Source organism: Acanthaster planci, linkage group LG07 (assembly GCF_054643075.1).
Source record: "Acanthaster planci isolate LZ-2023a linkage group LG07, COTS_SCS, whole genome shotgun sequence".
In the NCBI taxonomy this organism is placed as follows: Eukaryota; Metazoa; Echinodermata; class Asteroidea; order Valvatida; family Acanthasteridae; genus Acanthaster; species Acanthaster planci.
This window is the reverse complement of record NC_141783.1, coordinates 3268154-3293719: the sequence shown is the minus strand read 5'-3', so window position 1 is coordinate 3293719 and position 25566 is coordinate 3268154. Positions and strand designations below refer to the sequence as shown.

The window sequence follows — 25566 nt, the reverse complement described above, 5'->3', positions numbered from 1 at the left end:
GCCAAAAAGTAGTAAGCTTTCACCCTACTACTGTTTCATCTCTCAGTCATATGCCAAAAAGTAGTGTAGCATAAACCTAATTGGGCTCTTGTCCTCCAATCCAGCCAAACACTTGAAAAAGGGGACGCAGTGCACTCAAGGCTTCAAACTCCAAACTCAGTTACTTGTTTTAATAAATTAAGATCTGCTACCTGCCACAAAGCTTCCAAAAACACAACTGATCGTTCTCCACATACAAAAGCACACTGTCTGGAAAAGTGTAACATTGTAGCAATTGACCCAGCCCTGGAATCCAGCCAAGCCCTTCCTTGGTACCCAACAAAAGAAGCCAATAGAAGCGATCTATTTATAGCTACCTATTTCTGGAGCACGCGCCGGCCAAATTCCAAAACCAGGCCAGGTGCACACCCTTACCAAAATAACCAATTTAAATTTCCAATTGGAACCAATTGGAATTTTGCCAATTGGGATTTTGCCAATTGGATTATGCCAATTTGAATTTTGCCAATTGGATTTTCTTACTTTAATTGAGTCAAATTTTTCCAAAAGGAATAATCTCAAATAGCAAAACTGTTTACATTGAACAGAGTAGGCCTACAAAAATACATACATACACACATTGAAGATTAATTGACATTGATTTTATATGACCTTGAGTTATGTGTATTTATTGTACCTCATAATAAACATCATGGAGTAGTATTCATGCCGGAATAAGTACTTTTAAATCACAGAATGCAAAAGAAGCACTTAATTACAATGATAAAATAAACAAACATTTCCAATGTTTTATCCATAATAACTTAAACAACTGTCTCTCTGAATGTATATGATTCACCTTCAAAGCACTGCTTTGACCTCATAAACAATTGTTATTCTTGACTTGAGATAAAAACGAAATAGGAACTTAGTATTATTCCAAAATATTGATCAGCTTGATCCAGAACATTAGTAGTGAAAAGTACAAGAAATTGTGCCTTTTAAGAAATTAGTGTGTTTGAAAATCTTGTCCAAATATTGGACAATTGGTGACAAAGGCTCATCTCAAATGCAACCTTTTATGTAGAGCTAGAGTCATCTTTGAAGTGTTCTGACTTCTGTAAATCTCTGAAGAACTTGACTGAATATAGACAGAATAGATACCGCATGTAGTGGGGCAAAAACCAAGGCAGGTTTTTTAATTTTGATATTTATGTAACTAACTCAGTCAAGTCTCTAGAGTAGATAGTCAATTTACATTACTGTAGAAAGTCAAGTTCCATCCACTGACACATGACTCATCCTCCTGGTCATCAAGACAGTATGCTTTCTTTTGAACAGGGCACTTCTGCATGGTATTGAAGGGAAAGAAAAAGTTTGCAGTTGATAGGAAATCAATTTATGCTTTTGTTTGGCAACAAGAGGACATGTACAACTAGACAAAAAGTCTTCCAGTTGATTGTAATCCCTTTTATGGGTTGCTTTATGTGAAAAATTTTCTAAAAACCTTATACATTTCCTGGTAGTATCACTCAGTAGTCTGCACAAAGATTTCAGCACCCAGTCACATTAACCACTGTACTTTCTTGGATGTAACATTTCAGGCTCATCACTATTTATAAAAGTACCCTCTGTCATTAGTAATGAAAGAGGTGACTCAACATGTAAGAAATCGCAGCTGCAAGGTCGTGACTATTCTAGCACAGCTTTGACTTTCACATAAGCCTTTGTTTTAGTAGTGGCCACTCTTTGGTGACAATGTTACACTGTATCCGCACTGTTACTGCTATCCTCGCTTTCTGAAGTGTTTGATTGGTCCCTGTCACTCTGGTACAATTAATATGAGGAAATGACAAAATCCGTCGTAATTATTCCGCAAATCGAAAAGGACTCCTTTGATATTATTAAAAACGTAAAAGCCATATAAGTACCAGCAGTTGAGATCATCCATTTATTTTTTAAAAACTACATTATATTTGTTATCAATGAATTGCTGTGTGCATTTTTCCTCATGAACAGGCGTTTGGTATGATGGCTGTTGTTAAAGGTGGAGAGAGCAGTGCAACTGGAACGACATCTATGGACAGATGCTCCTGAGGCTCCTTCATTTTCCATAAGCCACTCTCTGTATCAATAACTGCATGCATCCACCAGGATATCTTGCCGAACTCCTTCAGTGTGTCCTTGCACTGGAGGAAGTAGAGAACCTGCCCAAAAGAAAATGTACTGTGCACCGCCATGATTACTTGACTCACGGCCTGCCTGAAAAAAGCCAGTGATGATGGAAGAGACAGTACTCTTACTAGTATTTTTTTTTTCCAAGCACGAGTACTTCAGAGTACATGGGTAGTCCTTCTGGGCGGTGAAAACCTTCTCTACATTGGTACCTGAAATACCAAGTGAGAGGAGAGCAGCCTTATTCTCCTCTAACACTGTTTCCCTTTGCCTCTGAACCACCCTTCTCTGGTCTTTCATGTTGTCATGATCTATCAATTGATTTAGAACAAATTATCGGTTGTTCAGTCCTTTTACATGTACATACATGTAATAGAAGAAAACTACCCAGTGTGGTGAGCTGGCTAGAACTGACTCACATCACCACAGTGTTTCCCTTTAAACCCTCGGCCACTGGTGGCCATCTGTTCAAATGCAGTTTGTTGCTAAACTCTATAAGACAATTACTCCCTGACATACCTACTGTACAACAAACCAGGGAAAATTGCAATTGAATTGCTCTTATTGATTGGGTTGTAGTGTACATGTATTTGGCTTTCAAATTTAAAAGAGCAAAATACTCTTGCTGAGTAAGTAGTATTACCTTGATTGCACATCATTTCCTAATAAGGTCTGAGACATTTAGAGACTTCATCAGTGTTACATTTGTTTACGATTGATCTTTCATTATGCAAGGAAAAGTGTAAAACTTTCCATTTTTAGACATTGGTCCTTGTTTCCAAGTTGGTTGTCAGGAGACTCGTTTGCAGGAATCACAGTGATTGAGTTTTTTTGTACATATATGTACACTGCGTTCAGGAAGCAAACCGGACATGGCCATAAATTGACTGAACTCATAGATCTGTAAAGAGAACAGCAGAAATCATTAGCCCTCCCAATACTGTAAATACACCTGATATGAACAAGCACATCAAACAAAAGGAGACTATTTGCATTGTAATCAATGCTAGAGGAGCACTGGAATACAACACTTATCGATTTGCCATTTCTGCTCCAATTTTGTATGAAAGAAAGCTTGCATAAACATCACAAATTTTTAATAAATCCACTCAATTAGTTTTGATACTGAAGGAAGAACAGATTATTGAGTGTTTGCAAAGAGAACTTGAAATCCATGATGGATAGAAACTAAAAAGTGACCCCTTTGAACATACATGTAAATCTAGATTTATTCTATAAAAACTCATTCTGTTTCCTTTCAACAATGTTGTCATGAAAAGAGTCAGAGCCATCCCTCCACAGAACCATTTATGTATTTTTTTTCTTCTTGCTGACAATATCTTATCTGTTGCAGAAATTAGTTTGTGAGTTGAGTATGACAAATTTTAGTGTCGTGAATGAACCATCCATCGTCTATATAACTCCATGAATGAGTGGAAATAACTTTGCCGATTAACTGCAAGTTAGGAGGGTAGTAATTCATACTGCTGATATGCAATCTGTTAAAACGAAATTGTGGTCTTATTCTGTATGCTTCGATTGCAGTTGCTTCTGACTCTTTCCTGTTGAGTATTCTACCGCTCAGGAAAGACAGAAACTGCTCGAATCCAAACATCCACTGGAATGTTGCTGGATCGTACTTTTGCAGTGCTGAGGAGGCTTGGTGCAGAATGTGCATACACAGTGTCTGAACAGTTAAAAAAAAAGAAAAGATCAGTATTCCAAAATGGTATTTTGTATGGTAATACTTCCCTTGTGCTTACAATACCCTTGAAACACCTACCCTTATGTTCTTCAGTATTGTAAAGGTCTCTGCAGTGCCAAAAATATTATCAGGTACATGAATGTTACGTCTATTCATTGTCAAGCTCTGTCATTTCAGAATATTACCAAAAACGTTTTGTGAACATGCAAGACAATCACAAACTCACCTGAATTCCTAAGGGAAGTCTTGTTCAACCATGCCCAAGACCTCACAAAGCTCCTTCTAGACGTGTACTGGTACCTTTTTCCAATCACTGCAGTTCATGCACAGTAGGCTGGTCCGTGTAAAGAGTTTCTTCAGGGTCCAGTCTAGTCCACATGGTGGCCGTATTGAAAGCAGCCTCTCATCTGCTGCTGCTTTTTTCTCTTGTCAATGTCCATAATGCACAGCTCGCAGGTTTATTTGTCTCCCAAGGGCAGCCTCAGCATTATGGAGCTTTTCATTGTCATCTCTTCCAGTCAGAAGCCCAATAATCTTCTTCATGACCACCTGTTCATACATTAAATTGGTCATGTGTATTACCCTTGACAAAAAAGACTTGATTTCACATTTGTTTTGTTACCCTCATGCTTATATGTATCTAACTCTTAATCAAATATAAAACACATATTTCTCTTTTTTGTATTTAATTGATACCATCTAAAATAGGAGCATATTTAATGTAACAATTAATTCCTTACAGTATAACGTTCCTAAACTCTGTCATAACCTTTTTATCAGTTTATTCATTATGCAACAAAAGTGTATTTACATCACTGCTTTAGAATAAGTGGCTGGTTAACAAAACTTAGGCTCAATAAAACAATGTTTTACGCAAATCAAGGTCGTTTTTAGCTTATCAAAAAATTTCACACTCACATGAAATACATGATTAGTATACCTCACTTGAACTGTGTGCATGAGCTCGACGAGTATATCAACGTTGATGAAATATGGCAGTCGAGCCGATTTTTCCACTCCCTTCTTTTCTGTTGCCTTCTCCAGCTTTGTTGCTGCTGACTTTGCCTTTTTCCGTTTACGGGTTGTTGGACCATGGGAGGCTTTGTGCCAAAGTTCTAACACCTGTCTGCCAAAGTCTAACTGCTGTCCCACCGATGTCAATGCATGAGGTGGGCAGTTCAAAGAATATGGGAAGGTAATATATGGTAAAAATCGCCAACATCTTCCACCTGAATCACCCCTGTTGACTAAACGCTTTTGAAACTCTGAGATGTGTCTACCTGAAAAGGCATTAAAATCAGCCCATTGTCAGATGTAAAGTATGATTTAAAAATAAAAAAATCAAAGATAAGAAATTTTACTGGTTGGCACAACAAAGAGATAAATATCAATGTGTAAAGAAGCAATTGTCCAAAACTGACAACATTCAGAAATAATTGGAATTAGAAAAATTGGAAATTTAGAATACAATTGCAGAAATATCTCCTCTCTTTTTTTGTAATAGCCTACAGGCGTTCTCTCCAAATGGCATTGCGTGTATGTAGCCAATATTTCAAACACGACACAAACATGGAATTAAAAAAACCTCATGGTGTATTTTCTGTTTGAAGTGCAACAATCTTCAAAAGCGCCAGTGAAAAATCTCACTTTTAATAACCAAAGGCAACATAGGTGAACATAAAATTCTTATGAAATAAAAATTGATAAGAAAGGGTTCTTTAAGAAGAAATATGAGAAATGTACATGAATAGCTTGAGTCTGACTCAATAATTGAGTACTGCGGCTTATAATAAGATTATAATAAGATTATTGCTTAAGCACACAATGCAGACCATTTTCTGTACATTTGTGTGTGTAGTGATACAGGATGAAAAAGTCAGCATCGAGATTGGCTGGTTTTAAGGTGGTTTTACAAAGTTAAGTGTTGAGACTAGTTAAAAACTCTATAAGACGTAACAATTTTAGAACAAACACAAAACTTTCACAGAAATGGCATTACCTTTATCATACATGAGTTTCCGAGCAGGTGACATGTGAATATCATTCACAGGATTTTGTTCCTCTACCAACTCGTGCTGCTGAAGACTTCTGGCAATTACCGGCATCTTGAATCATCGTTGCAATCGGGGAATGAGTGGTAAATAGGCAAAGGCCTTTTGGGGCTTCTGTGTGCCATCGTGATACCTAGAGAAGTCCAAATAAGTGAATGTTTGTTGAAAAAGGGATGAGTTTTCACAAGACATTTATGTCCATCGGTTCTTTTTTAATACATAGCACAAATTTCCATGAATGTGTTAACACAGCATACCTGTGGTCGATTTTACAAGGCACTAAGATCAATTTTAAATCATGAAGCTGCATACAGCTGCAATTTTTGTAAGTTCCTTGCCAGTTGGCATTCTTGCACAACTAACTCTGAAGAAACATTTTTAGAGTACAGTAATGAGTGGATACCACTTCAGAATCGAGGTGGATTATTCATCGTTAATGATGATGTTTACATATTTTTCAGAACTTTAGAAAAGGAGGCGAGGCCATTTCTCCCTACTGGTAATTTGGTGTCGGCAGAAATATTAAGAGAGATTTGAAGGATAAAATAATGTCCCAAACAAGAGTTCATAATTACTGCTTTAATTTGACACAAGGTAAAATAACTTGCATGGTCTCAAAAACGCTTTTTAGATATTGTTGTAAATTTGTATATCAAAATACAAATCAAAGCATTCCTGTAGGTATATCTTGATTTGAAGAAAGCAAAAGGTAAAGTTCCAAAGTTTGAAGCTTCAAAAATCTTGCCTCTTGAATAAATTCTAAAATAGGTATCAACAGAACATGTACAAGAAATTTAATTTAAATGACAGAAACTACCCTCTTCCACTTTTCCAAAACAACCAACCAGCCACAACAAAACCAGAAAAATATATTGTATTTAATCTATCAACACAGCATACAAATTTATTAATTACATGAACATTGGTGTGTTGGATTCTCTGCAGTGAAAAAGCAGTTCACCGATTGTTTAAAAATCCATCTTAATTTACTGGATGACATCATCATAAGGTCTTTTCAATGGATGTTTTGAAAAGATCAACACAACTTTGACTTGGTAAAAGTGCCAACAAATACTACAGGAAAGTAACTGCTAAGATTGGAAACAAGAAATAGTTTCAAGACTTGAATAATCTCTCTCATCGGATAACAATACTGTGATAATACTATCAAAACTTTACAGACTTTCCACATGATGTGAAAATGTCCTTTGTCTCTCTGAGGTCATATGGTAAGAATAGGGAGAGTACTTAAAAATATCAGAAGTCAAATGAGTCAAATGTTAAAAAATAGTGCTGGGGTCATCATTACATCATCTCAATTTTCATGTATAACCTAGGATAACAAAGCATTTACATTTTAAAAAGAATTGGCAAATAAATATCGTTCAGTTGCAGTTTGATCACATCACCGTAGCATCAATCTTCATTGGTTCATCTCCTTCAATGGGCATTACTTGGTTAACGTTTGTTCTAAAAACAAATCATGCACAAAGTGTATGTCGTTTGGGGAGGAATATGTGCATAAGAAGAAAGGTTATTAATATTTAGTAGCTTTGAAAAGGTCAAGCCAATCACTTCATTCCATATTTGTAATACCATTCAGTTTACCAATTCAGATGACCTTTCCACAACTTTACTTGGAGAGAGCATAAAGATGTAATCTGTTATAATAGTGTTACTCAAGGTGTTTTAAATTAAGTAATACAAAAATTACAGGGGTGGTTGAAATCTAAAAATATGACAACATCAACTAATTTGATAGACTCAGAGGTTCGTCATCTGTGACTGAATCATCAAAACTCCAAACATCTTCTGATTCCGACACTGAAGGGGAGGTTTTGGCTGTTGAATTGCCTTCGATGTCTTCTTCAGCTTGGACAGCACACCCAGTGCGTTGTACCTTGTCTGTAGGTTTGCCTGTGTGTCAGCCCTTCTGTCAACTGAGTCTTCTGGACTCTGTTATGCAGGCCAGTATGCCAATACCTAATTGAAATTACAAAGATAAACATATTTACATACATATCGCTGATAAAAAAAATTCAACAAGAACGCCAGTGAAAATAAAATGATCTTATACCTGTGCAACTGCATGCACTCAGGACCCACTGCTGCTGGGCAGAGTATGTTCGAATGAGCTCCTGGTATGAAGCCATAGGTTTCTGACCAGGGTCGATCTTGGCCCCATCCTCGGCTTTGTAGGTGTTCCCACAAGAATCAGGTTGCATTGTGTCTGTCATGACACCCATCTTTTTGTTCAAAATCAACTAGAGGAAAAGAAGAGGCAATTTTCTTTTACAACCAACTGTGCCAATTCTGAAAACACCAATCTCAGTTTGCAAGATTTCTGTCTGAACCTACAAACTGCACAAGACTGACTTATGATTTATTTTACGAAAACAGAAGAAATCATGTACATGTACTAGATGGATGGAACAATCGATGTAGTGCACACGACTCATGCAAAAACACTGCATTTTGAGTATGAATCTAATGTAAGACCTGTGTGTAAAGATGCAATGATGTAAAGATGTTTGGGGGTCATTGGCATGTCAGTAATATATGAGTGTTTCTGAAATCGGTGAAAAGGGTACTTGTGGAAGACCATTTTTGACATTTTTCAAACCATAAATGGAGAAGGAACGGTTTCCTTACCTTGCATCTTTAAAACTAATATTAAACCTTTAAACCGCATAATACCTGGTTTGGTGTCGGCCACTTGGTAGTAACAGCTTTCCACTTCCTGGAACTGATCAGCCTTGATCAGGTGTTCCTTCACATTTTCCTGCTGTGCTACTTGGCACAGTACTGCGACTGTAAAGGTAGTCAACTTCATTTTTGTGCTGAGATCAATTAAAGTTGCTCAGAGAGCATTCTGAGAAACTTCGTCCCAGCTCTGTGAAGACGTTGTACATGTAGTTAAAACAATATTTGAATTTTCAAGTTGCACGGTCTCAATAAGAGTTTACTTCGGATGAGCTAGTTGACCCCTTCTTCAATAAAGGTGGCTTTTTCTTATATCCTGATTAGTTGCTGTGATAATACAGGGTAACAGAAACAAAAAAGACCTACTGCCTGTCTAACGATCATCCTGTATTTACGTAAATAATCATGTAATTTGCGCCAGCCTGAGTGGTTGTGGTGTTTTCAAGAGATGCCTTTACTTATATTATCCACACACTTGTAACTGTGGATTTTTGTTTTTCACATGTCAAGCATATAATTGAAACCAGAGGGCATAAATGGATTTGAAGGATTTCAGAAGATTTCAGTTATTGAATATTTAATGCCTCCTTGCAGGGTATTTTTCACTGCTTTGACTCATAGTTTTGTCTGACATAAAATACATAAAAACTAGCTGAAGGTGACATTTGGAAGACCATAGAGGCAGTAATCTCATTTTGGACATTAACTTTTATCTTTCCAGTATCTCTGCACTTCGTTCAAGAAGAGAAGGTTGCATGTGTACACAAATGCAATTTCGGAGTTCTTACCATATGTTAACTCTATTGAAATATACTGTATTAGTATATTAACATCTTTCATTTACCTTTGGCAAGTCAAGCACGGTCAACTGGAAGCCTGGAAAGTCTCTGCAGAGTTCTGTTATGGAGTTAACTTTTATATTGATGACGTCCATTGTCAGATGGAAGCCAACAACTCTGTTGACACCCTGGAAAGGCACCTCCGTTAAAAATGTACCCTTCCTTCCTCTGAACTTCGACTTCTGCAGCCAAATTTCCTTCCATTATTTTTCATAAACTCAACTGAGTAAGCTAATGAGATTTTCATCCACCACTTGTTCTGAAATTTTCTTATAAACAAATTTTGGTCTCAGTACCATGTGTAAATGTAACCATGTTTTCCTCCTGCTCTGTTGAAATCCAGAACATTTTTCAAAATCTCAACACTAACCTGCCTTTCTTTCCCTAGCTTCCAGTCTTTTGTAAACCATTTTACACTGTCAATATTACTTGCACACCTCAAAACACCATCAGCCCACTGACAGCTTATTGTTGACTTATCCCATAAGACTTGTTATGTCTTACTCAGATGGCTTCCCCTACCTTCTCTTCGCTTGTGCTTGAAGAGATTCTCAGTCACTAGTTCTACTCCACTGACCCCTCCCTCCTACTCATTCAAACATGCACCAGTGGTTGGTGATACATCGCACATACCAGTATGCCATTCCAGTATGCATTTACCTACATGTATTCTTGCACTGTCTGACAATGTGCTTGTGGTATTTACCAGCATGCATGCAAACAAATGCAAAAAATCGATGTTTCAAAGTACTACGTGTACAAGAGCTGTCTTATGGGCAATCAATGCAATCAACTCTTTGACTACTACAATGAGGTATTCTTTATTTTTTGCAATAAATGAAGTTTCAAGGAAGTCTCTGGACAAAAAATTAAACTGCTGCCCTGGCTGTACCCCAAGGAGCCCTGCAGTATCCCTGCCCGTAGCATCCTGTCATCACTATGGCTTAAGATGGTCTTGGGGAAGGCCTCAACATTTCTGCTTTTAAACCTACCTAAAACATTATTACATTTGATATAGTGAGTAGTAGTGACTAGAGTTACAAATGAGTCAGTTCTATATAATGCATGCCAGTCAGGTCTTGGTAATGGATGCATTTATCACATATAATTTTAATTATATGTGGGCAGATTATATCATTTTAATTATATCAGGGCAGATCTTGGGAATGGGAGGGGCCAATGGGGAGCATAGCAATCCTGAAGGAGGCGAAATATTCTGACGTTTCCAAAAATGAGATAGAGCCAAGTCTTTGGGACCCTCTCATTTTATCTTACGAATGCCTAGGAACAAAGCCTCACAATTTACTCCCTTTTAAGGAGTCCATAAAAGGTGATTAACATACAGGAATTCCTGTGTTTTGTGACCTCACAAAGAAATCTGGCCCCTCCAAAGAAAACGTTTGTTCCTGATCTGTCCTTGGGTTTGTCGTGTAATTTAGCTTAACTATGTCAATTTTTGATTTATTCATTTGATGATGACAAAAAGGGAAGCTGGGACCTGTAGCCCATAACGTGTACATATACCCTGTTCCACTGTTGTGCAACAGTGGGCTTTATGCAATACTGACATATTAAAAAAAGTTACTGTGTCTTAGCTCTGAATACTGCAGATGTTCATGGAGAGTGTATATGTAGACTTTGGAGAAAGCAATGACATGTTCCAAATGTTGGCTGTAGCATCTTGCATACAAAGACATCCACAGAGAAGACAGCCAAGTAAGAAATATTGGGTTTGTGCCTGTGGACCTTAGGCTTCATACTTGAGTAATGCTGGGGCTATGGCTATGAGTTTATGGCTATGTACATTTACCAACATACTTGAGTAATATTAGGGCTACGGCTTGGTACTGTGGCTGAGGCCCAGATAATTGTGTCCCCAAACTGAAGCTCTGCTAATGATGTCACAGCACCATCCACTGTCTTTTCACAGACTTCAGTGTGCTCCCTGTTCATGTATAGCAGCAAAACCAAGCCAGATGATGTCATACTAGAAAAAGATCAATCTCCAATTTCAATTGCTTGCTGCACCTGAAAATGGTTTTATGCAGTGCTTATAAGAATTCATTGTTTCCTCCAAGATAATACAATCATAAGTACAGCACATTTGTACGTTCACACATGTGGTGTTAACACATGTAGTTTGTAAATGTATGAGATGGAAGTATTTGTTAGGTATATTTATTTTATATTTCTTAACAAAACTGATGTGTATAATAATTTAACACTTCAATTGATCTCATTTCAGACAGGACTTCATTGTTAATGAAGGTAATATGGGAATGCATCTGAACCTTGGAATGGCCTAACATCAGGGTGTCAGTGGGGTTCCAAAGCCTGGCTGACGGTGAAGATGTTTCCCATATTTTTATCACTCAAATACAAAACTGTGGCACTCTGTTGACAGGGATATGCAGAGGACAAGTTGAATGGCCTTCATCAGTGATCCCAGTGAACAACCCTGTCGTAGTAACCAAGTTGCTGATGAGGCTACAGTCGATACAAGTGTGGCTGTTAAATGGCACGCGGAATGTCTTGCAGATGACTGTTTTTTGGGTGCACATTTGAGTGGAATGAGTTTATGAGTGCTGAGATCATACAAGACCTCAACTGGATATCCTAATATATCTCCAGGTGGTTGAAGCATGGATCCAGCAGTACATTGATGGACATTCTAGCCGTCATAAGGATAAGATGACCAGTTTATAGTGATGTGTATTCCAAACAATCCAGTCAATGGTAGTCAATATTTACTAGGGAAACTGGAAAAAATTCCTTCGCGTTCGCCTCAGAGTGACCAGAAAATACACGATAGTGACAGTATTGAATTTCAAAGCAGTATCCACTGTCTTCAGAATGTTCAGAATGACCAACAAAGTTTCTGCCAAGGGCCCTGCCCAGCCCTTCTCTTCCCTGGCTAGGGACCTGTACACTAATAAGGAAAACGGAGAGGACTAATGCTTGATTCGTGGCTGCACTTATAGTGCAATCCTTGACTGACAAAACTTTCTCTGAAATTTTGTGTTGGGATCACTGATCAAGATCTGGATCATTGATCTGACGTACATGTAGGTTCACTGACACCAAAATCCACCTAATGGATGAATCAAACCAACGTTGGGATCACTGATCATGATCTGGATCAGTGATCTCACGTTAGTTCACTGACACCACAATCCACCTAATGGATGAAGCAAACCAGCGTTGGGATCACTGATCAAGATCCGGACCATTGATGTGACGTTGATTCACTGACACCACAATCCATCTAATGGATAAAGAAAACCAGTGTTGGTTCACTGATCAAGATTTGAATCAGTGTGAAATAAATAGGCCCCAAGAACAAAAACAAATCATTACAAATCATGTGACAAGTAAGAAGAGTAATCATAGTGAAAGACTTGCTTGATAACATTTGAGTCCAGTGTCATGGAGCTCCTAAGCAGGAAATAGCAGTTGCTTAGCAAATTAATGTGTCAAATATCAGCTGGTAACCAGTCAAAGTACAGTGTACATTTCATTTTAGATCATTTTTGCCAGTAACTTGATTGCAAATGCTTATTGTGTTCAACAGCTCCAAAGACACTGCCCCAGTTTAGAACTTACTGTTCCATGTATATTTGTTGCCGAAAGCAGAAGTGTTGATTTCCCCTCCCAATATCATTCATCACCATCCATTGCCATGGTTGCAGGGTATCTTCTGTTTACTTTATTCAACATTTATTTCAACTTACATGCTACATGCACGTCAAGTCCACTATGAATTGCCACCTACAACTCATTGCTTTTGGACCCCTTTCTGCATGAATTGATTCGAATGTCTTGTTGATCTTTCTAAGCCCATTCCACTTTCTTGCCCCACAAAAGATTATCAAGGACATGGTATTCATGTATCAGTGTCATTCATCGTGCATATGCGTAACTTACTCTTTTGTTCCTTTATCATTTGGAGAGGGATGTAGCTGGGTTGCCTGTCAGCTTCTGGGTCATTGTTAAAGCACAGTACAATCTCCTTTCCCTCCATCCAGCATCATTTAAACTGAGCATTGGGATGGAGGCTCAGCAATGCTGCTGTGATGATTCTTGTTCACACTTATTTTGTTTTCAACTTTCCAATCACTCCCCTCATATCTGTTGACCAATAGATTGTATTCTGTCTCTGACCTTTTCACTGCCATTGCCTCATTAAGGAAATCTCACTCACTCTCAGATGAGCCAAATAGATGCAGGTACTACCAACAACAAAGTTAGACACCTGATTCTTACTCCTCATTCTCTGGGCTCTTTGCTTCCATTTCCTTGTCTTACTTTCTGTCATTTTCACTTTGTCCTCAGAGTTGGGAAGCATCACCTTTCTTTCCTGGCTTTTTTCTTTATCACTATCACTCTGTCACTTCACAGTAGGACAACCCAACTTGATTGTCCTGAACTTTGTAGTGACTTTTTATGAAGGTTTAAACATCTGGAAGAAGGCAACAATGAGTCAGGTGGTACCTGATGATACCCCCACCTACTGAGTGGATAATACAAAGACCAGTGTGATGTATCTGATTGCTTGGCTGTGGCTGACAGTAATGTATGTGTCTATGGGAAATGGATTTAGCCACTAACTGGCAGGTTGCATAGGTGCATGTACTATTGTCAACTGTAGCCAAGCTATTTGGATGTGGCTTAAAATGCTGATCTTTGGGGGACCTTTAACCACAGGTGTTCCCTTGGTCATGTCTTTTTGAAGTATTATTAGACACCATTGTGTGGCATATAGACATTCTATACAGGCCGTGTGCATGAACACAAATAGGGAACTTGTGAATATGTGCTGAGCACACATGTATGATGTGAAATACATGTACATACAAGTCATTTTGTGAACCTCTAGGATTGTTACATGTGCACCAGACATGAAAGTCGATGACATTGGTAAGGAGTGTGCATAGAACCCATACTACAGTCATGGATAGCTGTGCTGTTGGAATTCCATCACAAGATGCAACAACTTCAAGTAATCATTTACCTTACAACACATTTACAGTTCAGATACCAACATTCTTTCTCATTAAGGGTCCATTTATACTGACAGGTAGTAATTGAATTCTGCACAGTAAAAAACATTCATCACTGCAGTTTCCTTTTGGACTGTTTAAACTTAAAGCAGATCAACAACCCCTTTGGTATGGGGTTATCCACTGTTCAGAAACCTGAGCAATTTTTCAAGAGAAACCGCACTGAGTCAGCTCAATGCTGACCTGTCAGTACCTTACAATATTTGATTACATAGGTAGGTTACTGGTTCACGTGAATCATATTTTGTGTAATACTGCACTGCATACAGCTTTCCACTGCCACTTCTGTTTCCAGTTGTCTGTGTAAAGAGGTTTTATAGAAGGCCTGGCTTTAACTTCTTAATACTACAGAGATGCCACTTTTCCGATTTTAATCGGAAATCCAACATTTGGTATTTTTCTCCCCAAATCCGTTTTTTTTTTACATTTCCCCCTTCAATGTTTTCAACATTGACAAAATTAAATAAAGAAGAAAAGACTGGATGCAAATCTATGATGCGCACATATCCTGCGCCATGCGATTGGGTATTTAGTCTTGTACACCAGTCATCAGTAGAGTACTTACGTCAGTCATATTGTGGTGCGAAATACAAAGGACAGTGTTGAGTGGTGTCTTCAGTGACTGAAAATACGTTTAAATATTGACCTTCAACACATGTAAATTGCTTGTCATAGACAGCTTGATGCATGCACATGCAAACATGTGTGATGCATGAGCGTATACAATGATGTACGTTGGATGATCAACACAGGGATAGACTTTATGTTCGAGGGCCGACAAAATGCAGCATCTAATTGTCAACAGAAATGAGGATCTCCATGATATTGAAAGAGATGTCAAGGACAAATATCAGTGGAGATGGCTCAAGGAAAAAGATAACAATGGTGATTTCTTTTCTACTTATGTCAGAAAGCTTTGTTTGCCAGGTAAGCCTACTGACTACCGTCACCATGGTCTTGACCATAACGCTGCATACTTCTGATCGGGCAGAAAGCTTTCGTCATGCTCTTTTTGAGTAAAAAACAGCAGGCTGGCCTACATGTAGGCTGCAACTCATGACTGTGATCGACCAGCGATGATCAAGATAGAACTTTTTGGTTTTTATAGCTGACTACACGATGAAGGTGCACGTTGTGTTCATGCACGCAGACCCATGCATTATAAAACCGACACCGTGCAATGCGCTGTGGATGTGTTGGCTCTTTCAAGCCTCCGCATGAAATGTTGAGTGTAACCATAGATGTTGTATGCCTTGAGGCAGCATAGAATATATATATGAATTTTTTTCAACCTTTGTTAAGGCACAAGTTCTTAACAATTTACACAGAATTCAAACCAGTTTTTTGAAATACATTTTTGCATGGAATGTCTGTGCATTTTTATTGCAGACACAGCAGACTGCATTTGGTGCAATGATAAGCTTTGGCGACCAAATGTCATATGCAGAGGCAAGAACTTTGTCATTCATTGCAGAGCACTCCCTTCCATTGTCACTCTCTCCTCAGTCAATTGAGTATGCCAAGGAAATGTCGAAGGATCACAAAGCATTGGAGAGTATTTCAATGGGCAGAACCTGTGCCGAGTACAAGCTGAGCAATGGGCTGTCTGAAGTTCTGCACAAACGACTCGTCAGCACTCTTCAACAAGTTTCATTCTCAATGAACACTGATGAGTGCACAGCAAGAAATAATCAGAAGATTCTAAGTATCCTGGTATCTTACTTTTCATAGGAGGAGAAGCGCACTTTTGTTTACCCGTTGGCTTTTGTGCTGCTGCTGGCAATAAGTTCTGAAGTTGTGTATTAAGCAGTTTGTGACATTTTTGAAGAAAACAACATTCTATACACCAACCTTGTATCAGTCCTTTCAGATTCAGCTGCATACATGAGGGGCAAAACATCTGGCTTCGAAACTCTGCTGCTCCAAAGAAAAGTACCACACCTACTTCACATGGATGGGGACTTGTGTCACCATATCCACAACTGCGTCAAATTGTTTTGTTCTCACTTTGAGCACAGAGTTGAACATCTATGTAATGATCTGCATAGGGACCTGAAGTGGTCTCCAGATTTGAAGGCTTTACTTCAGGAATTATGTAGTATCTTTGGCATCACATTCCATACTCCAAAGGAACGAGTACCACACAACTGGCTGTCTGTCCTTGATACATCTAGTGATATTGTTCTTATGTTTCCAGCCATTTTATGCATGTATTTTGCATATGTGCCTAAGGATGAGCAAGAGCTGTACAAGGACTTCATCAAGACATCCCATCTGCCTGAATCAACCAAATCTAGGCTGAAAGAAATCAGAACATTGTGCAAGGCAAAGTTCAAGACTCCAACAGCAGCAGGAAAAGAAAGGAAGACCAGAATCATGAAAATGCTGTTCCATAAACACAATCAAACAATGGCCTCCCTCTACCTGTACAGTGATGTCTTGCCAGTGTTCAAGTCTTGTGTATTGCTGTTCCAGCAGTCCAGCCCCATGATACACAGAATCCATGCTGAAATCACCAGTCTTGTCAGAACATTTCTGTCAGGTTTCTGTTGCCATGAGACGATTAAAGATGCATCCCCATTAGGAGTTGCAGACAGTGAAGCTGTTGGAATGTCTTCGTCCACTGTCAGAGTTCTACATTGGTCGGAGTGCGAGAAAATGCATTGATCACCTGCCAAAATCTCTTGGAAATGAGTTCATCCTGAAAGTGAAAGAAGCATGTGTAACAACAGGAAAACATCTGCTGAAAAAGATGCCCATTAGTAATTGCCTCCTGCGTAGCCTTTCTGCACTATATCCTAAAGCTATGGGATCTTCTGTCACATACTCAGTGCTGAAGAGACTTCCTTTGCACTTAGCATCTGTGTTTCATAATGATAGTGACAGAGATCAGTATGAGCAAGAAGTATCAAGACTGCAGCTGGATAAAACCCTGCCACCTGTGGAAATTTCATGGACATACAACAGAACTGGATAAATGGTGTGGTGAAGTACTGGCAACAAAGAAATATCCCTGCCTTGGTCGTCAAGTGTGCACTTTCACAGCCCCTAAAGTTGAGCAGTCCTTCAGTGTGATGAACCACTTGGCAAATGCAAAAACCAATTGCTTGAATGTGTCAACATATCATGCTTATCAGACTGTCAAGTATGATCTGAAAGCGAAAGGAACAACACCACTCCACTTGCATAAGTGACCAGACATACAAAAGAGCCCTGTGGATCATAGCCTTTGCTACCACATGCAAACAGCTTCATGGAGAAAAAAGCAAAACAGAGAAAAGGAGCCAAGGGTACAGGTTCAGAGCACAGGACAGTGACAGCAATGGCAGCAGCAAAGACAACACAAATCTCATCAAGTGTCAAGAAATGCAAAAAAGCACCTGTATCTAGCCTTAAGGGAAAAAGAAAACTCAGCATGCACTAAAAACGTGCAGCACGTAAAAACGATCCTGGATACATGCAAATTTCCAACCTTTTAGATAATGCATATGTACATAGTGTCACCCCTTGTGAAGGAGATAGTCCTGTTAGAGTGTTGATGATGACAGATCTGAGTGTTTAATTAATTTCTTAATCCATTTAGGGGTACACCCCCATATTTGCAACCAACACAGATATGTGATGAGTTAGATGCTTACTTTAATGACAACAAAGTTTTTGGGCCAGTCCTTTGGACTTGTAGGTTGTAGATGGTGGACCATTTTCATAAGTTACAGAGGTGCCTTTAGAAAAAGCGGCCCCAGTTCTCGAAGACCGGGCATGTTGCACCTTGTGTGGTCTCATGTACATGTGGAACTTTAGGTGTAACAGATAAAGTTTTCCAGCCTTTCACACTGGACTTGAAGTTAAGTTTTGATGGAATGACTCTTTAGTAAATCAACAGCACATCCAAATAAACTAGCCATGGATGGGGAAACATGTGGAACTGTAAATGTAACTCATAAAGTTCTTCAAGCTTTCACACTGGCCTTGAAGTGAATTTTATGTTGAGTCATTCTTTAATAAGACAGACTATCCGAATTAAAGAACAACGGATGAGGGTATGGATGGGCGAGGCGATCAGAGTTTCTGCTCTCAGCTGGGACTGCAACAATAAGTTCTCAGTTGAGCTAGGCAAATTTATGGTCCTTCTGAAAACAGACATCTGAGTAAAGGATTTATTTGAACTATATATGTATATGGACTGGTTTTCAGCTGACTTATACTTAACAGGTAAATTTGCCGAGTGATATTATTTCCTTATTTATCCATGTTGTAGCTGAGACCATCGTAATGATGGTTATGATGGTGATGTTATGTCAGATGATGGCGAACGGACGTGTGTGCGACGTCGCTCCCAGTTTTGTACCAAATATTGGTAGTAATATGAAGAATGTACTGTTAAAACTCAAACAGTCACCAACTGATCAAATACAGTCATTGCTGCTCAACGAATTTTGCTTAGAGGATCTACTGAGTACCAGAAAAGCTGTCTTTGAATCTGCCAAAGAAAAGTGTGTTCTCAGCGACCAGATCCAAGATGGCGATGCAGCTGCCACAGGTATGCTAAAGATGCGCAGATCAGCTGAGGCAGTAGCTGATGATATACGAGATCTGTGTCTCTTTGTGTTTGATCACCGAACAAACTTTCCCAAAGCTTGTTTGAGTAGCAGTGGTAACGCCAAGGCTAAATCAACTCTAAAATCTGTATCCCAAAATGATGACGCTATGACAGCTACAACTTGTACTGGAATAAGCAATAATGCAACTGAACCTACACAAAATGATATACATGTAAATCACGCCTTATTGGAGAAGATTCTATCGGCGGTTAATCAGTTACAGCAAGATGTAAAATCACTGGATACCAAGTTTTCCTCTCAAATGTCGGCGCTTCTTGATAAAGTAAATTTGGAAAAGCCCTACAAAAAACAACTACAAGATCTAAATGATGAACGCCGTGGTCTCCAAACGGCTATTGATATGCTGATGAGCACTGACAAGGACAACGACGCTGTCAATAGTGACACAGGTGCATCTTCACAGCTCAGCCGTTGTCCAGATCCGGTGCCAACTACGAACCGCTTTTCAGTATTGTCAGAATGCAGCGAAGCCGACACCAATGATAACTCCGTACAAGACATGGAGCGACTTATTGACACCTACTACGATGCCATACACGCAACACAAGACCATCAGAACTCGCAGAATCAGCCTAAACAGCCATCGTTCTAACTCCAACTTAGCCAGTATCGAGAAAAACATCGTCTACAACGCACTCGTAAACCGTCATTTAAACCCCAGCCTGACGTTTTGGTAATCGGTGACTCTATGATCAAACACATAAATGGTCATAAACTCTCTCGCTCCAAGCAGGTTCAATGCTCACCCCAACCTGGTGCCAAAGTGGATGATATCTATCCTCATGCCATTACCAACGTGAGAAGGCACAAACCATCCGAGATAATCCTACACGTCGGTACAAACAACGTCAAAGACAACGCTGAGGACATACGGGATAAAGTCGTCTCGCTGGTAGAGGCAATCCAGTCGCCTCCCGAAGTGCCGACCTTCAAGTGTCAGCGGATTGCTCTATCTGGTGTTATCCACCGATACGGCGAGTCTGCTTCAGAATCAAATAGAGTAAATTTGACCAATAGTTACTTAAAGGAATCTGCTCACCAGCGGGGCTAGGGATTCATTGACAATGCCAATACTACCCACCGCCACTTATGCGCTGATGGTATTCACCTCAACAGATCTGGTCAGGCCGCCCTGGCTACGAATTTGTTGAGTTATCTGTACCCGAGATCGAGAAAGCCAACAGAGTTGGCAAAGCAAAACGACCGTAAGATACCAAGAGTCGCCCCTGGTTCAACATATGCAGAAGCTGTTAGAGTTCACCAGGGCCAGAATTTTCCAGAACGAGCGTGGAAAACGTGGATGAGATCGCCAAATGCTCCAACCGCAACGAAGACAACACAGGACAATCGCCTCTACCTCCAAAGACCACGCAAACCACTGCCGTCACAAGCGACCGAATGGTTCAAATATCAGCAGAGGACGAACCAGACCAGAAACTGCCCGTCAGGACTCAGAAACAACCAATTCGGGTTGCACCATGAATGGCCCTCATTTGCACAATGGGTCCATTCCTAAACTTAACGGTAGAGGCATAAAGGTTGCCCATCTTAATATCCACAGTGTCGTTAGTAAAATAGATGAACTTAGGCACTTATTAAAACTGAAGCCATTTGATGTCATCTGTCTAAACGAAACACTATGCGATTCAACAGTATCTGATGTTATATTGATTGATGAGTTTACCGTTGTAAGAAAGGACAGAACTAGACACGGCGGTGGTGTTGCAGTTTACATTTCTAATCATCTCACTTTTAAAAGAAGATCTGATATCGAGTCCGAGCATCTAGAAAATATTTGGCTCGAAGTAAAGTATGGCGATTGTGCTCCGATTCTAATTGGATCTGTTTATAGACCGCCGAATTCTAGTCGTCTTTTCTTTGAGAAACTTGATAATGATCTATCCACAGCTGCAATGACTAATAATGAAATTATTTTACTGGGTGATTTTAATTGTGATTTTACCGATGGTGTGTCAAACAGTAATGCGGATAATTTGAAGTTTTATACTGAGATGTACGGGCTAACACAGTTAATCCAGTATCCAACTAGGGTAACTAGACAAAGCAAAACTACTATTGATTTAATCTTTGTGAATAATCCAGATGCACATAACGACAGTGGGGTTGTTTGTACGGGCATCAGTGATCATTTCCTTACTTACACCATCAGGAATGCCAGGCGTCAATATCAAGCCCAGAATGGCCATAATCGTATATCATACAGGCCCTTGCGTGAGTTAAACACACGGAATTTTATCTATGATTTATCCTGTCAACAATGGGCAATTCTTGATACAATTGATGACATTGATTTGGCTTGTGAAAAATGGGTTGCATGTTTATGAAAGTTGTCGATTTCCATATTCCTGTACGACAGAAGAATCTTAGGAAAATAGTCTGTCCTTGGATATCACGTGATATCGTGCATTTAATGAAAGAGCGTGATAAAATGCACAAAGCTGCTGTTAAATCAAATGATACTGAGTTATGGAGTGCATATCGCTCATTGAGAAACAGAGTCACTCGCTCAATACGCAAACAAAAGTCAGCTTATTATCGTGGTATTCTTTGTGACAACAGAGGAAATAGCAAGAAAATATGGAACTGCATTAATGAGGTAATCTCCAAGGGAAAACCCACTTTGCCACACTCAGTTAACCACCAAGGCCAAAATTGTGATAAGCCTGATGATATTGCTAACGTTTTTAATGATTATTTTATTAACTGCGCAAAAAAGTGACCGAGAAACTACCAGAGTATAGCAATATGAGTTCACCACATGAGAGTAACATTCATAATGCCTTTGAATTGGAAACTGTGCCGGAAACCTATATTGCAGAGATTATAAATCATATGAATATCAATAAGGCTAGTGGAGACGACGATATCAGTTGTCACATACTTAAAGTTGCTATGCCTGCAATTCTCGAGTCACTAACTAAACTGGTGAACCGGTCTTTACAATGCGGTTCGGTACCTCAGATTATGAAGAGTGCAAAGGTCATCCCGGTATACAAAACCGGTGATAAAGCTGACGTAGGCAATTACCGACCAATTTCTATCCTTCCAATTATCAGCAAAATTTTTGAAAAATCTGTGTACGATCAACTATATGCTTATATTACTGACAATGAGCTTTTGCACACTAATCAATCCGCCTTTCGACCGTTACACTCAACAACAACCATTCTAGCTAAATTGGTCAACCAGTGGAGCTGTAATATTGAAAATGGCCAACTTAACGGAGTGGCTTTTATTGATCTTAGGAAGGCATTTGATACAATCGATCATAACATTCTTCTTTTTAAATTGAAAAGTCTTGGTTGCAAAAGTCGTACACTGAATTGGTTTTCTAGCTATTTGTCAAACCGGACTCAAAGAGTGTGTTTTAAAAAGGTCTTCTTAGATCGATTAAAGGTTGTCAGCGGTGTGCCACAGGGCTCAATTCTAGGTCCGCTATTATTCTCTCTATATGTGAATTCCATGCCGTCTGCAGTGACTGATGGTACAGTGGACATGTTTGCCGATGACACCACTGTTACTGTCTGTGGAAAAACTGCAAATGAGGTTGCTGATAAATTATGTATTGCAATAGACCAAATAAGCAGATGGCTGGAGACTAATAGACTGGTACTTAACTTTAATAAAACAAATTTCATGATCATAGGGGCAAAAGCTAGGCTGAAGAATACGAGTGAAGTAGCAGTGGCTGTTAATCAGAGTGTAATTAAACGTGTCAAGAGTACGAAATGCCTTGGAGTAATAATCGATGAAGAGTTAAAATGGACTGATCATGTAAATTATGTTATCAATATGGTGCAGAAGAAACTTGCTATTTTGAGACGTGCTAAACCATACGTTACATCTGCTGTGCTAAAAACAATGTATAATGCTTTCATTTTACCCCACTTCAACTATTGTTCACAAATATGGTCGGATAAGTATCAAATGCACAATGATAAATTAATCAAATTACAAAAGTATGCCGCCCGTCTAATCTTGTCTAAGGGTTTTGATATTCCATCTCGTGAACTTTTTAAGGAACTAGGATGGCTGCCACTACACGATCGTTTTTACTATCTAAAGGCTGTTTTTATGTACAAGTGTACCCATGATTTAGCTCCGACGTACTTAGCCAGCAACGTAATAAAGGCATCAGACGTACATCAGTATGGTACAAGAGGAGCCAATAACTTAATTATTCCAAAATATAAAACGGAGTGCTACAAACAAAGTCCAATCATTAATTGTACCCGGATATGGAACACACTGAGTACTGAAATTCGTTCGGCGCCATCGCTTTCATATTTTAAAACACTTTTGAAAACAAATCTTTTAGCTTCTGAGATTTAATTTTTTATCTCTTGACGTCATTCTAGTTCCCACACTCACACATTCTAATTTTATAATTTTATCGGTATCATGTTGTACTGTTTTCTGTCCAACCACGAAGTTGTTTTATCACATATTATTTTTACTAGTTTGGTATATCTTTTTTGGATTCTTCTATGTACTTTATAACCGTGTTTTCTCTAGATATATTTTAACATATACAGTTAGATTATTTACTGTTACGTGTTTTGTGTCCTTGCTTGTGTTGCCATTCTATAATTGGGTATATTTTATGTATGTTTTATGTTTTTGATTTATTTTATCTTATTACATTCGTTTTGTAATTTTAATTATTTTACTAACTTTGTTATAAGCTTTAACTTTAGTTTTTATTATCTATTTTAATTCCCCAGGGCCCCATGGAAGACCACAGAAATGTGAATGGGTATCCCTGGTAAAATAAAGATAATAATAATCGTAAGACCCCACAGGACTAACACTCAAAATTCAAGTCACAAGCTATTCAGATGAATTGCAACAAAAGTATTCTTTTGTCGTTGTTCACCCGGTTACTTGTGACTGGTCTTGTTCATGGTCTTGTGTGGTTTGTGATTGGTCTTGTGGATGGTCTTGACTACAACACTGTTATTATCTGCCTAAAAGCTTTAAACATTAAAAAACTTAGAGTTTCATAATAACAATTCTTAATCATTCTTAATCAAAACCAGTTTTAAGGACTTGAATTTCTGATGCAGGTCATAGAGTAAGCATGTGTTGCCAGACAGGCAGGTTTTTGGTTGATATGTGTAAATCCGTACGTCAACGAAGTATTAAATTTGCGACAGAAGAAAGTGCACAATTAATAGCTGTACTTACAATGTCAGCAAAGACTGCAGCTGGCCGTGTACATGTAGATTTAGGAAGGAATGTAGCCACTAGGCACTACTGAAGTGCACAGTACAAAGTGCCTACATATACACACTCCGACATTCCGCGGAAAATCCGGAAATCAATCATGTCAAATTTGGGTTCGTCGTCCCTCCATTTCAAGTCTTGCATTATCAGTACAACCATAGAGGTAGGAAAAGATAAAATCAGATCAAGCCGAATAATTATATCCCAGTTATGCCTATAACGAAATCAGGTAACTGCCTAGCGTGGAGGTAAGAAAATCAGACGTACGATGATCACGCTCTCTCGACCAGATCCCCCGTATTGTGTTTTTCTGGGGACCAAGGTCATGAAGGTTAGCCTACATACTGTACGCAAAAATATGACTTTCACAAAAGGTCCTGACGTGCGATATCATGCTGACCGGACCAAGGGCTCACCGTAGTTCCGTATTCTTGTACACATGTACAGTGCAGTACGTGTATTGTACATGTGCTGTACAATGTACATGTACATGTGCTGTACATGTACAGTACAGTACGTTTATGGCTGCGTGTGCACAGCACTATCTGGTTTCTTCCAGGGCCGCTCCCCTACCACCATGTTTATGAATAATGCAATATTTCCTGCTTGGTGTGGGTGTTCCCTCCACAGAAGTTACACCCCTTCTAAGCGTGTTATGAATAATGCAACAGAAAGTTCGCCACATATTCTACCTGCAAATGGTCGTAACCAAACGTATTCGTTCCTCCATGATCTAAAAGACTTCTCTGTATAATAGCTGGACAAAAGGGAATTGGTTTTAGAGACAAAGGAGGAGAGCGCAAATTCAAAATCGAACGCGAAGAAAATCAAGCGGGTTAACAAAAAACTCGTGGGGGAAACAGCGCCCTCAGGTGTCTAGAGAATCATGGATTTTCAATAGGTGCACTATTCAACGTGTTTGACCAAACAGGAATTTGAAATACTTTTATTTGTTGAATAAGAGTGTAAAATTGTATAAAATCGTGCCTCAGAAAAGTAATTGCAGCTACACTTTTACACCTTAAGATCTATAGTCATGTACTAAATGCACTTTGATTTAGGAGGAAAAATAAATGACAGGTCTATTGAATTAGGGCAGATCGAGGGGTTGCCAAAACGTTAAAATGGTAAAACAATATAATTTCTTTTATTATATTCTCTTTGTTGTCGGGAAACTGATTCCTT

The 25566-nt window shown here is 38.9% G+C and overlaps 1 protein-coding gene and 1 long non-coding RNA gene across 4 annotated transcripts; both read right to left on the bottom strand.

Moving 5' to 3' along the window:
• Positions 1-1994: 1994 nt before the first annotated feature.
• On the bottom strand, positions 1995-24807 carry LOC110990243 (uncharacterized). 2 transcript variants are annotated; one of them, XM_087139169.1, is made up of 5 exons: positions 24343-24807; positions 5859-6043; positions 4778-5139; positions 4086-4408; positions 1995-3841 (listed from the first exon to the last, which is right to left on the bottom strand). In XM_087139169.1, exons 2-4 carry the CDS (start codon positions 5962-5964, stop codon positions 4289-4291), a joined length of 588 nt encoding a protein of 195 aa, XP_086995295.1. In that variant the 5' UTR covers positions 5965-6043; positions 24343-24807; the 3' UTR covers positions 1995-3841; positions 4086-4288. The 2 variants fall into 2 exon arrangements, with proteins under 2 accessions (XP_086995295.1, XP_086995296.1); XM_087139170.1 differs by having other exon boundaries at positions 4800-5139.
• Positions 6696-9168, bottom strand: LOC110989610 (uncharacterized). 2 transcript variants are annotated; one of them, XR_002599657.2, is made up of 3 exons: positions 8608-9168; positions 7988-8174; positions 6697-7893 (listed from the first exon to the last, which is right to left on the bottom strand). It is a non-coding gene; the product is annotated as an uncharacterized LOC110989610 (long non-coding RNA). The 2 variants fall into 2 exon arrangements; XR_015425956.1 differs by having other exon boundaries at positions 6696-7893; positions 7988-9168.
• Positions 24808-25566: the final 759 nt, after the last annotated feature.